The sequence below is a fragment of the Nicotiana attenuata genome, unplaced genomic scaffold (assembly GCF_001879085.1).
Source record: "Nicotiana attenuata strain UT unplaced genomic scaffold, NIATTr2, whole genome shotgun sequence".
Taxonomy (NCBI): domain Eukaryota; kingdom Viridiplantae; phylum Streptophyta; class Magnoliopsida; order Solanales; family Solanaceae; genus Nicotiana; species Nicotiana attenuata.
In genome coordinates this window covers 144,798-158,898 of record NW_017671861.1, presented here as the reverse complement: position 1 = coordinate 158,898, position 14,101 = coordinate 144,798, and the positions used below count along the sequence as shown (strand labels likewise).

At 32.6% G+C, this 14,101-nt stretch overlaps 1 protein-coding gene across 4 annotated transcripts; it reads right to left on the bottom strand.

Moving 5' to 3' along the window:
* Positions 1-7,237: 7,237 nt before the first annotated feature.
* Positions 7,238-12,338, bottom strand: LOC109210597 (LOB domain-containing protein 12-like). 4 transcript variants are annotated; one of them, XM_019374036.1, is made up of 4 exons: positions 12,246-12,338; positions 11,724-11,938; positions 7,810-8,004; positions 7,238-7,739 (listed from the first exon to the last, which is right to left on the bottom strand). In XM_019374036.1, exons 2-4 carry the CDS (start codon positions 11,748-11,750, stop codon positions 7,455-7,457), a joined length of 507 nt encoding a protein of 168 aa, XP_019229581.1. In that variant the 5' UTR covers positions 11,751-11,938; positions 12,246-12,338; the 3' UTR covers positions 7,238-7,454. The 4 variants fall into 4 exon arrangements, with proteins under 4 accessions (XP_019229581.1, XP_019229583.1, XP_019229584.1 ...); XM_019374038.1 differs by having other exon boundaries at positions 7,238-7,736; XM_019374039.1 differs by having other exon boundaries at positions 7,810-7,971.
* Between the last annotated feature and the right edge of the window lie 1,763 nt (positions 12,339-14,101).

Below are 14,101 nucleotides of genomic sequence, written 5' to 3'. Positions count from 1 at the left end.
AAAGAGAGAATTTCATACCTCACTTGGTTCACCCTGCAACCTTTGTAAATAAAAATCTGATTCCGAGACCACAATTCCTGGTGGCAATGACTCTGCACTACGAGGATTAGTTGGGACATATATCTGCAAAAGGAAAGCAACCCATCAACATTTTAGAACAAATGTCTAGGTGCTCTGTATTCTAAATCTACCATGGCAGTCAGAATAACAATGCTACACCACTTCTAATGAAAACTGATCATGTCTTATGCATTTACCACTATCTTCAAGTCTTTTGTTTTAGGATAATTTAGAAACATCAACCTCCTAACTCAAACCTAAATATAAGCATTCAAGGAATTGAAACCCTAGAACAAGAAACAACTAAAACTAGGGATGAAGGAGCTTACAATTTCTTGCCATAGCCATAAAATTGGAAGAAAAGGTTGCTGCTCATTTGAACCTCATAACTGAAAGTGCCAGTCGAAGGGTTGAACGAATTGGGGAAGGTGAGAGCCAAAAATAAAATAAAAAGGGGGAGAGATTCAGGGAAAAAACGGGAGGGAAGTTTGCCGCGCTTGTTTTTGCTGAAAATTGAGAAAGACCTAAAAATATTGCCACAATTCAAAAAAATTATTGAGAAAAATAAGTGTTTTACCAACAAGAAAAAACTTTTGGCAACACTAATAATTTATTGTTGCCAATTTATTTATATTTTAAAATTGTTATATTACCCAAAAGGTTATGGGAACAAAATTAAAACATTAGCCAACAAGAAATTTGTTGTGGGTAAAAGTTCTATGATACAGCAACAACTAAATAATATTGTTGACATTTATAGATATTTAGCAACAATATTATTGTTGTTGCAAAAAAGTTGTTGCAAATTATATACTTTCTTGTAGTGTCTCCTTCGGTAGTAGTAGTTTTGCATTAAAAATAGTGGCACTCATGATCATCAAATCCTGGATTCGCCTCTCGTAGTAATCTTCTCTCTTCATAATGCTTTTAAGCAATGAGATTACTGCATATGGTTTACAGGTATAGGCTTGGCTAGAAAAGGAATACTGGAGTAGCCTATATTCAATCCAGAGGACACGTCCTTACATTTACTACATGATTAATTCTGTTTGGATCGGAATAGTTGAAGTGCACGGAGGTTGGCTCATATTCCATCGTCATCGAAAAAATGCTTTTCTTTTAATTTCTAAATTGTTAATTTTAACTTTAGACAAAACCAAGATGAGCATAAAAGAACAAGAAAACGAAAAGCTAGAAGGGGAACTAAAATTTGAAAAGCAATACTTGTAATGAAGGATAAGTGTGTTCTTTTGTTTAAAGTAGTAAATTGTTAGTGTAATAAAGACAAAACAAAGAAAAGCATAGAAAAACAAGAAACCAAAAGCCAAAAAGGGGGAACAAAAGTTGAAAAGCATTACTATTTCATGAAACAACCTTCATTTGGAAGCATTGGCCTCGAGCCCTCAAAAAAGAAAAAAAGAAAATGGGTACCACGCATCTTCTTGTCTCCAAATAAACCCAAAGTACGTTAAGGTAGAATGAATAAAATCATTATTGGCTTTTCATTGTTGTATTTTATGCAACTTTGTCACTTTAGTTTTGTTCCTCTCACAGACAACTCATTTGACTCTTCTACCTCTTTCATCTAACCCCACTCAGAGTTTCATGTGCTTAACATAATCAGAGTCATGTTTTGGAGTCTTCTGATCCCCCAAAATTCAATTCTCTTGATTTTATGTTTTCCATCATCTTACAAAAAGTCTCAAAAGTTTGATGATGTAGACATTGTGAATGGACAAGACACGTACATGTATTCATGATTAAGGTACTCAGTCACGGACTGATATCAGAATATTTGAGAGATCATGTTCTATAACCTATATAATTATCACTACTAGTACAATTTATTAGTTCCGTCTAGAAAAATCTCATGCAGAAAACTGAATGACAAAATCTTGTAATATACAACTTTTTCCCTCACTACAAGTATTCCTTCTCGTGTGTTTTTAGTTGGATAGATATTATGATTAAAAACTTTTTTTTTAGTTGGATAGATATTTTATAATTAAAAACTTGCAGGAGTATGAACTTGCTATTGGTGGAAACTTGTATTTAATTTTATTTAGTTGCTGCCTTTATTTCCCCTAAAATGTAAAGAATTTTAAGAGTTATTTTCTCGCTAGATGTAGTAGGATATGATCTAATTATATGTGTGGTATACAAAATTTTGCGCGAACAATGTTGGTATGTAGTACTTCGATTGTATAGCGTTTGTATTTATACATGTAGTGGTCTAGTTAATATTAAGACTTCACTTCACGCAACTAATTGATTATACTTTATACTCACACAAGTGGTATCTGTCTTATATAATGTATATACATATTGTTTCTTAGGAATATCATGCACATATATAAAGAAAATTGTTTACTAAACGGTGCCGATTGACACTCTCGTTTGGTAGGTGGGATATCTTATGGGGTGGGATATTCCATGGGATTAGTCATCTCACTTTTTATATGGATAACTAGGGAGAAATTCAAAAATAGTCAGATTTAGAAGTGGTCATTCAAAAATAGCCACAGTTTCAAAAGTAATCGAAATTTAGCCACTTTTCATGTAAAGATAAATCTGAACGAAAATACTGTTCAAAATCCGGAAAATACTCCAGCATAATATACTGGAGTTCTAGCATAAGTATACTGGAACTCCAGTATATTATAATGGAGTTCCAGCATAAGTATACTGGTACTCCAACATAATATACTGGAGTTCCAGTATAATATACTGGTCCAGTATAATATGCCGGAAGTTCATACACATGTGCTCCAATCTCCAGTATATTATGCTGGAACTTTCCGCGCGTTGGAGGTCCATCATAATATGCTGGAAGTTCATACACAGGTGCACCGATCTCCAGTATTTTATGTTGGACCGGTCCCTGTTGCAGCAAAATAGTGGCTAATAACTTTGCAAACGTTGGCTATTTTTGAATGACCAGTCCGAAAACTGGATAGCCCGTGCTATTTTAAGCACCATTTCAGTGTAAAAGTTATCCCAAAATTAGCTAATACCTCAAACCAAATATGGAATAAAGTTAATTCCAAACTTCATCCCAGAATTATTATTCTTACCACATGTACCAAACGACCCTAAGGGTACAATCTTCGCCACTGTCTATGAAATTAGAATACGCCAAAACATAGCAATATGAGAGCAAATCAGATATGAAAGGAAGCTAGAAGGAGTCTAGGGCTGTAATAAAACGAGTATATAAGACTTACAGAAGTGGATGGTCTATAGTACTAATCACGACTTGAATTACTGGTGGTGGTTGGGAATCCTCACGTGGCAAACCGACCCCTATTTCCACATCCTAATTATCCTCAAGTTTAAATGCAGAAAACTACCCCTAGCCATCTCTAGTCTAGGGAAAAAACTTTCCTTTTCAACATCCGTAGTAGTGCTTATAGACTAGTACTAGGGTTTTAGGAGGAGGACTAGCTAATAGGTTAAGGGATTTTTTCCTATCTATACCATATATGAAACCTTATTATCAAAAATGTGCATAATTCCTAAATTATCCGTTCAGTCCATATTATTTCTACAGTTTTTGTACCAATCATTAAAAGTTAATTAATAGCAGTTGTATCTTCCTATTTCTGCGAGCTAAATTTTAGGAGAAGAATATTCTGAACAGATTTGGCGTGAATATTCTGAACAGATTTAGGAGAAGAATATTGAAACGGAAAGGAGATTTCTGTTCTTCATCTTCATCTTCATCTGTTCTTCCATATATTTTCCACCATTGATAGCCATTAAAAAGCTTGAAAGCTTTGAATTCAAATTTGGGTTTTCAAAAATCATTATTTGTTTGGATTGGGTGTTGTTGTAAATAATTCGGAATATGTTTAGGAGTTTATATCTCAATTTTGAGGGGTTTTGGTGAAGATTAGACTTGGTTTTTTTGACTGAATTTCAGATTGAAACTCGAAGAAGAAGAAGAAGAAGACATATTTCCAGAAATTGTAGATAAATTGTAGTTAAATTGTAGAATTGTAGATAAATTATAGATAAATTATAGATTGGGAAGACAAAAACTTCTACAAATCTTCTACAATTATGTCGAAAATGCCAATTATGCTACAATTGAAATGGGAATTGGGATATTAAAATTCAATGTATCAATTTTGTAGATATCTAGATAAATTGTAGATAAATTGTAGATTGGGAAAACTAAAACTTCTACAAATCTTCTACAATTATGTCGAAAATGCCAATTATGCTACAATTGAAATGGGAATTGGGATATTAAAATTCAATGTATCAATTTTGTAGATATCTAGATAAATTGTAGATAAATTGTAGATTGGAAAGACTAAAACTTCTACAAATCTTCTACAATTATGTCGAAAATGCCAATTATGCTACAATTGAATGGGAATTGGGATATTAAATTTCAATGTATCCATTTTGTAGATATCTTGTAGATAAATTGTAGATTATTTGTATTCTGATTGTAGATGCATTGTTTTCTGTTTTCACAAATCCAAAACGACTAAAGCTTCTACAAAATCTTCTGCAAAAAACAGTCTACAATTTATCTATAATTTTTTAAATTTTTCTACAATTTATCTACAATTTCAGGAAATATATCTTCTTCTTCGAGTTTCAATCGACTGTGTTAACCAGTAACCTTCAGCCACTGCCAAAAAAAAAAACAAAAAAAGACACAAAAAAAGAGGTCAATGAAAATAACGATACATTGATGTTTTGTACGTGTAGATAGAGAATTGGTAAATAAGAACTAATCTGAAGATACGGTCGCTAAGTTAAGGTTTTTGGGGAAGTAAATGAGAACTAATCTGAAGATTATTGATGCTACTGTCCATCTCCAAAGGGGGGGGGGGGTTGGGGGAGAGACGGGTAAAGGTAAATGTGGGAAGATACGGTCCTAAATTAGCGCCTAATATAAATGCACCCTTAATTATATCCCTAATTTGAATTATGGTATATAAATGGTAATTTGGTATGCTGAAATGTAATTAACACAAACCTTAAACATTGAGGGTAATAAGGTTTCATATAGGGAAATTACCAGCTATGTCCATTTATAAGTAGCTCATTACAAAAATTGGCCAATTGATAAAATATTACTAATATTGGCCAAATTAGCCAATTAGCTATTTGTAGCAAAAAATATCAAATTTTTGCTTTGTTTTGAGTGGGTGTTATTAGAATAGATTGGGCACAACTTAAGGAGCTTGAATCTCAGTTTTGGAATAATTTGGTGAAGTTTTGAGGTGGTTTGAATTGAAAATTCGAAATAAACGCTGAACATGAAAAATAATGATATGTGTATCACACTGTGTAACATTTGTGTATCACATATGTATCATATTTGTATCAATTGTGTATCACATGTATATCCATGTATACCTGTGTGTGTGATACATGCGTGATACATGTTTGATACATGTGTCGCAGAAGACTTTTATGAACTCGATTTAATTACGAATTTTGATACAAAACCAGTCCAAATCACCTCCAATCTTCCTCAAATTTTGTATATTGACTTATCTATACATTTTCAATGAATTTCAACTACACCCATTGAAAAAGTTCCTTTTTTGTTTAGATTTTTGGAATATTGTATAGATTTTTGTATTTCATCACCTTATTTGCTACCCCGTCCATGAAATTTCCTTTCCGTCTTGTATCTAATGTTGCTAATCACGCTTAAAAATATGAAAAGGTGATTTTTGCATGTGATTCTTTGAGAGAGAAAACCCTATTATTTGGTTTTTCAATTTTTGTTGGCTAGTTTTGGTAAGTCTATGACTAATGGCTAGAGGTTGGTAAGTTGAGATTTATTTGGGACATTTGTGTAAGTTTCATATATAGTATAGAAAAGTAGGTTAACAAGCTAACTAACACCTCTTATGGGTGGACCCGATCCAATAGCAATTTTCTAACGAGGCCGATGTCCAGAAAACAATATGACAAAACTCAAAGTGACTATAGAGAAAAAACAAATAAAATCGGGGGAGACAACAGATGAACGACAGAAAAAGGAGGGGTTGATAGAGATCGTAGAAAAATTAATCAAGTTTGACCTTGGTACATGCTTCAATATTAAACAAAAGCTAATTAGGAATCTCTAATTCTTTTTGAATTTCTAGATTTCTACTTTATTTGTTTTATTTGCCCACCTTAACCAATAGCCTGATTCGACACATAATCATGCTGTGAAATAGACCTTAAACAAATTAGCTGATATTAATGTCACTGTTGTATAATATACAATTAGAATTCGTCGTTAAGTAGACTTTTCCATGAACTGGGACAATTTCTCGCACTACCTCCCACGTGAACGAAACATTACAAAGAACTGAATTTTATCAAGTTAATTTCACAGTTATGTATAGTATTAATTTAAAATTTCACAGTTATGTATTAATTTAAATTTTATACTTATGTTACACATAGTACTTACACAATTAAATCACTTAAACGTTGATGAAAAGATAAGTGTGTATTTAATTTGATCTGATAATATACCAAAGATTTAATTGTCTATTCGAACGACTTAAATTATATTAAAACTTTGAAAAAATTCAACCATCACGATAAAACCTAAATTCTTTTGTATGTGTTGATTTGTCCTTCTTTCCTTCGCTTCTAAGCTTCCCTGGTTCTCCACCTTAATATTCATTCTTCTTTCCTATTCCTTAAGCCATTTGGAAAATGCATGTCATATTTTAAGCAACGCATAGATATAAGATATAATGTGTGTGTGTGTGAACATTTTTTCTTACAAAAAAGATGGTAACCAATTTAATTAAGTTCCTCCGAACATTTTACATTGAAATTAGGAAGAGGATTTAATCAAATGGTTTTCCCTTTTTACTTTTTCGTTTTTTTTTTTTAAATTTTTTGTACTTTTTCACACTCCATTAGTCAAAACAGGGGGCTAATTTGTGCTTACTTTTGGGGTTGGGTGCTTGTTGATATAAACATCAAGCTTCTTGTGAGAAAATAAAAAACAAAAAACCAAGGTTAAGAGCAACAAATTTTTGTTCACTTTAGATATATTTGTTGATGCGTAGAAGGAAATGAACAGAAAAATCCCTCAAAGCTTAACCTAATGTCTCGAGTTCAGGCTCTGGAAGGAAAATGTTTTTCCTTTTAATAGGCCTTATTTGACACGAACCCACGTTAATTGGTTGCCAAAATGTGAATACTGAATACTATTGAGTGGAAACAAAATTAAATCTGAAGTGTTCGTTTATACAGTGCATATATATACTAGGAGTAGTACTTATCTGATATGTATTGACGGTGCCATTCCCCATTGCACTAATTGGATATGTAAATCAATCTGACATACTAATAAGAATAATGTTTGTGAAAACCTATTCTTACCTTACTACTATAAATTTATATTTCACCTCTCACATGCTAGGTTGACTTACCAAGTCACCATCTTCTCCGGAAAAATTAATAAATCTAATCTTTAAACTGTAATACATTATCTTGTTCATACTATTGCTGATCACATTAGTAGAAGAAAGGATGTCAGCTTGAGCTATTGCAAGTTGCATTTGAAGGTGGGAAACCTGGTTTTGTAAGTAGGATATTGCACCAACACAGCCATATACAGGATCTCTCATCCTTGCATTTGCTTCATACACTAAACTGCTCACTGCATCCGCTCTTTTATTAACCGGAACCTCCTGCTATAACTAGTTTAATTAACTTGTACACACTCACTCGCAATATAAAGAATATACGTTACTCTATAAGTACCTGTAACATTTTGCTGATATTGCTGGCACCAAAGACCTTATGAACAATGGCAAATTTGTGAGGATCGTCAGAAGGGAAGTAAGGAGCAAATATGCAATCCTTTGCACAACGGCGTCTCAGCAGCTTACATGAAGCGCATGGGGAGTTTCCTGTTGCACCCATCTTAATTTCTGATTTATTCAAAGAGTTGTAGTACTAGAAAAGAGAGAGAGATAATTATGGACAAGGGAAACTCAAGAGTGCTTACATATATATTAATACTCCTATAATTTCTTGATAAACTTAGTCACTTAAACCTTCCCTTGCTTTATTGGTAGGGAGAAAAGATATATTCTCTGTTTCAATTTTGTGAACTTATTTAATTATACACAAAGTTAAAAAAAAGAACCTTAAGAACTTTATCATCTTAAACTCATAATACAAATAAATAAATAAATAAATAAAGAGGAAACCATTTGGAGTTAGGACAACTTCCAAATAACCTAACCTTTTCCTTTTATCTCTGTCTCATAAAATTCAACCCAAACCACATAGAGCATCTACAATAGGACACCTCTTTTTTTTCTTCTTCCTTTTAAAGGTGAAGGACCTCTAGTAAAATGAATTCCTCTACCACGAAGTCAATTTCCAACTCCCTTGCCCCCCCCCCCCAACGCCCGCACGCCCCCCCCCCCCCCCAAAAAAAAACTAAATAAAATATTCCTCATTTTCGAAATGCCTAAAGACTTCGTGATTAACATGTAGGCCGTTCAGAAAAAGTAATTTAATCCTATTGGCTAGTCTATTTGACTCGTTTGAATTATTTCATTAATCAGTAGTTAAGAATTTTTTTGTTGATATTCAAATAATAGATCTTGATAATAACTAGTTAGAGTCAGTTAGGTATAAAAGATTTTACACACACACATATATATTGAAATAAAACAATAAAAGAAAGAAAAGAATATTGCAGAGAGAGAATTGTGATGACCCGCCACGTCATCATGCCACATAGGCGTCATTTGACATCATGTGGAAGCTTACATAGGAGCAAGGCTAGCATTTGTGAGAAGATTCTAGAGAAGTATGGACATTTCATTTGGAAGACCCAGATCCCTATGGATTTGATAGGAAAGTCCTTGGAATCTTCTAGGCTCGTAGAGGATTCTAAAGAAAGCCCTTATCTTGTAAATATTAAGGACTTGTGTAACAATTAATATTTACACACTAGCTCCCAGGAAACTAGTATGTAAAGGGGGCCATTCATTTGTAATTCACCAAGCAAACAATTCAAGTTCTCTCTAATAGAAATCTTCCTTTAACAATTCTCTTGTGTTCTTTCTACCATTCTCTTAGTGATCTTGAGTGTAGTAAGGCTGACTTGGCATAACAAGTACGTGATCAAGTTGTGCAAGATCGTGAGCGAGTTGTCGAGTGCTGCACGTGTACTTAGTTAACGACTAAGGACGTGACAACGTGGTATTAGAGTAAAGGTTGCAACTAAGGGAATGGCGAATGAGGGAGAAATTAACGCTGCCAACACCCAAGCCAACGTCATCCAGGATCACTACAAGAAAATAGATCATTAGCGAAGGGAAAAATGGTCCCTAAAAGTGTAATTCTGGTCCCTAAACATAATTAGCGACCAGCAAAACCTGGTCGCCACCGTCGTTATAGGCTCCGTCGCTAAAGGTCAATAGCGACGAGCTTTAGCTACTGGTCTTTAAAGTGTTTTAGCGACTGAAAATTCTCTTGTCCCTAAAATACTTTTAGGGACTAGATTTCTGGTCCTTAAGCATAGATCAATAGGTCGCTACAATATTTTAGCAACCAGTATCCACTGGTCCTAATAGGTTGTTATATATAAAAATATCTGGTCCTTAAAGAATCTTTTCCTGTCATTTCTATTTGAAATTATACAATTATCAATATAGATAATCACATGAACATAAACGAAATTATCAACGAAATCATTTTTTCACATCCAAATATGCATTTACAAATATAAAGTTGGTAATTAATTACAAAAATATATTAATATCCCACTGCTAGTTATATAATCAGGATGCATATATCACCCCTACTGTTTACACAACCTCTGGGCAAATATATAATATTTTCCTAACTGCCTAGCAAAATGCATGTTAACCATGTTCTTAACTTGTACGAAGTCTTTAAAACTCGCATCCTCAATAATAACCTCAACTTTTAAAACCCTATAAACAATAAATTGTAATTTCTCGTTAGAAAATTATAATGATCGGATTAAGTATCTAAAAGAAAACATAAATGCATACTTCCTTCTCCTTTAAAGCATGTCATTTTCGTACATAATCCAGTTATATTTTTTAAATACAGATTAATATAAACTAACTTATCCATATTTATGAAATACCTTGTCCAAGTAACAATATATACTTTCACAACTCAATTATGTAAACTCATTTAACCCAATGTGCAGTGAGCCTCCATCCGTCTAGTAAGACACAATCTTCAAGTAATCAAATATAATTAGAGCTTGACAATGAATTCCTACTCAATACATAAAATATAAGCTAGAATGTGCTAAATACACAAGTTACTAAAGCACAAACTCATGGCCTATGATATTGACTAAACTCATCTAAACAATCCAAGGAGAAGAGACTTCTTCATTGCCTCTTCAAGAAGCTGAATTACATGAAAGAGTAAAGTTGTCGTTAACCTTATAATCAACAATTTTGAGAGCTAGATATCAACCAAATTACATAAATTAGAGCCCAAGAAAAATGAAAATACACAATTGACTGAAACTACCAACCATTCTTCATATATGTTTGTTCAAGTAAAATTTGTTGTCTATAGCTAAAACATCATTCTTAACCTAAGAATTCCAACATAAAATGTTCCTTAAGAAGTGTTTATTTGAAAAGATCAAAGTAATAATGATATCACAACGGAGCAAACAAGAGAAAGCTTTTATGAGGTGAATCCCCACTTAATAGTCTCCATTAACTTCAGGAAGAAAAATGTAGTTGTTTAAAAGGATCAAAAATTAGCCCGTTCAGTAAACAACTCATATCAATCACAAAATCTCAATTTGACAAGGGTGCACTCACCTAACACATTCTAAGGATTAGAGCACCTGGAAGTGCAAACTTGCAAAATATTTTAAAGTTTAATCATTCTGCCTCAAGTACTCAATTGGACAAGTTCTCCTTTGCTTCAAGAATTTATATTCAATACTAGCATCCAAAAGGAGAAAACTTTTGCTGCTAAACTTGGTCCTACTTAATTTCGGCTACCCAACCACAAAGTTTCTTATCTTCTTATGACCCATCCCCTGATCCTTGTTTATAAGACTGAACCAGTGTGACTAGAGTCCAACATATCAAAAAAGTGCATCAAACTCGAACACAATTTTCAAGAGTGCCTGTAGCTCGTTTCACACCTAATGCAAGCAAATGTAGATGAGACACAGCACGGAAAAGTTTGTAGAAAGCCTTTAATTGAGCTGAGAATTGTAACACCAAAGATATTACACAAGTCCAAATAATATGCATTTAACTGAACTGAGAATTGCCCTCCTTTAAACTGGGCTGATTTTCAATATTCCCTCTTAGGATAGGATAACTTTAAAGTTCATAAAGAGAAAATTATAGTATATTTTAATATAAATTTTTACTACTCTTTCTCTGTCAGTTATTCTAAAAACACTAGGGTATAGCCTTCAATTTCTCAACAATTTTAACCTTCATCCTCTACAAAAACAATTTTAACCTTCATCCTCTACAAAATTTACACCTGTTAACTCAGAATGTCTCTCATATAACTCTTTTATCACTTCTACCGATTAACTATATGTTTGTGAAACTCTAATTTTAAAGACAAATAGAACTTAGAAAACAAAGATATCTCAAAAATAGGATTCAATAGCAGACTGCAATTCTAATTACCTGGTTCAATGTTGCTGGTATTGCCATTCAATATTTCTCCAACACAATATTGCAATAAGACTACAACTTTTTGAAGAGGCTCCTTGATTTTGAAACATCTACCGTGGCTCTCTTTTCCTACTACTGTATGTTCACGCCTTCAAAGACAATTGTCTTGTTGCTTCTAAATCCCACTACAGCATCATCTACATCTCAAACAAACCATTTTGCAAGCCCTACAGAATAAAAACCCCATAAGATTTGGAGAACATACAAAAATCAAGATTGTAATCTCACAGATAACCTCAATTCAAGATATTATAATACAAAAAATCACCTATACGGCTCATACGGTTATACCCGCTTGAAAGATCAAAAGAATGGTGAGATGAGAGGGGAATCACTAAATGAAAGGGAAATTTTGAATTGGTATTAGCAAAAAATTCATCGGATAGAGAAACTAGAAAACATTGACGGTGTCCTTACATAGCTCTAAATCCACACACAAACAAAAAAAGAGACAAGGAAAATTAAGAAAATAACCTTCATCAACTTTGAGATCTTTCTTGAGAATCCCTAGTTTTCGCTCGCTGCCTAAGGGGAAGCGGGAGTTATTAGGTTTGAGGTGTTTTTGTTTAATACTTTAGTTTCTTTTTTAACTTAATTATATGTAATTATTTTAAGAATTAATTTAAGTTGATGCTCACTCGCGCTCAATATGGAGCACTAGGGACCAGTTATTGATTTTTTTTTAAGGGCCACATATACTCCCATCGTCATTTAAGAACACTAGTCTTAGAGTACGTTGGTTGCGCGTGTACCCCATTCATGAATAAAGACTTTTTGAAAATCACATAAATATTATTAAAACTTTTTTAAATTAAAAATATAATTAAAACAATAATATAAGTTCCTAAAAATAATGAATGTTGATTATATTTGGCTAATTTTCTAAAAAAATCCTCATATGTATTATATTAATTCTTATACATGGGTTGTTGTTGGTTTAGAAGTTCAAGCAAAGTTGGCATAATGTGTTAACTTGTATTAATATTGCTCATAATAATATTTCGGTCCATATATTATCTTTAATCTCTTTTTTTAGGAAACAACTTTTAATGATTAGTTTGAACATGATTTTCGAATAAACTTTTAAACTTAACTTCAAATACTATTTTTTTTTCAAATATCACCAAATTTATATTCAATATTAATTCCAAACTAAGGATATGCTTTAGTTTTATCTATTATTCATCATAAAATAATACTCCCTCTCGTTCACTTTAGTTGATTTTTTTGCCTTTTTTTCCACAATATTTAAAAAATTCAAATATCAAGAAAGAATTAATTTCTTTTTTCCAAAGTTTCCCTTGGTATAAAGAGCCTATGAGTACTTGTTATATTTTCAATGAATAAATTAAGGTTAATGTGGTCAATTACATTATTATTTAATGCTAAAAGGTGAATTTCTTAATATGTGTGAAAACAACCAAAAAATCACTTAAAGTCGACCGGAGGGAATGGTATTTTATATGTTATTTTAAAAAAATAGTACATAATTTAGTATTAACGTCTGCATGTGTCCATGTTAGTTAATATGAAATTTGTATCCTTTTTTGAGTTACAAATCACTTAATTATTGGTATCCTAACAATTTGTTTTAGCCGATAACAAAAAAAGTTTATATTGCAAGCATATTCAATATAATACTTTTTTTCCTTCATAAAATTTTCAAATTACTATCTATTTTTACAGAAAATAAGAATAATTGAAGCAAGTGGTAACATTTAAGCAAATATTTCATAGGCAACTTTGCAACGAATAGCAGTTGAGTGCAAAATACATGATAGCTTAAAATTAGGATAAGAATGTTTAATGACGTACAAATCCTATGGTGATTTGAGTTAACATTAAATATACTTTTAAAGATAAAATATTCAGTTAATTATCTCAACGATATTTTATTATGATACAAATGCGCATACATACTCCAGCATATTGACAACAAAATATACATTGAATTGGACATCTCAGGTTAATTAAATTTTTCTCATATGCTTTTGTGACGACCCAAAGGGTCATCACATGTTTTTAATTGAATTCTGTGTCTCCGAGGCCTTGAAAACCTCATTTAGAGTCACCTCGATTTGCGTGCGCAGTCCGGGCGCGTAGCCGGAAAGCTTAAAGGAGAAACTGTGTGAAAAATGATAAGTTTTGACTATAAAATAAATTAATTTAACTTTTGTCAACGTTTTGGGTAAACGGACCCAGACCCGTGATTTGACGGTCCTGGAGGGTCCGTAGGAAAATATGGGACTTGGGCGTATGCCCGGAATCGAATTCCGAGGTCCCAAGCCCGAGAAATGAATTTTTAAAAGAAATTGTTTTCTGAAATTATT

What these genes read in the sequence shown, in the direction of transcription:
- LOC109210597 (XM_019374036.1), bottom strand. Translation starts at nt 11,750, where the DNA reads ATGGCAATACCAGCAACATTGAACCAG. An exon ending in TACCAGCAACATTGAACCAG is followed by an intron (nt 8,005 to 11,723) that starts GTAATTAGAATT and finishes TCTCTTTTCTAG; the next exon opens with TACTACAACTCTTTGAATAA. An exon ending in ATATCAGCAAAATGTTACAG is followed by an intron (nt 7,740 to 7,809) that starts GTACTTATAGAG and finishes AACTAGTTATAG; the next exon opens with CAGGAGGTTCCGGTTAATAA.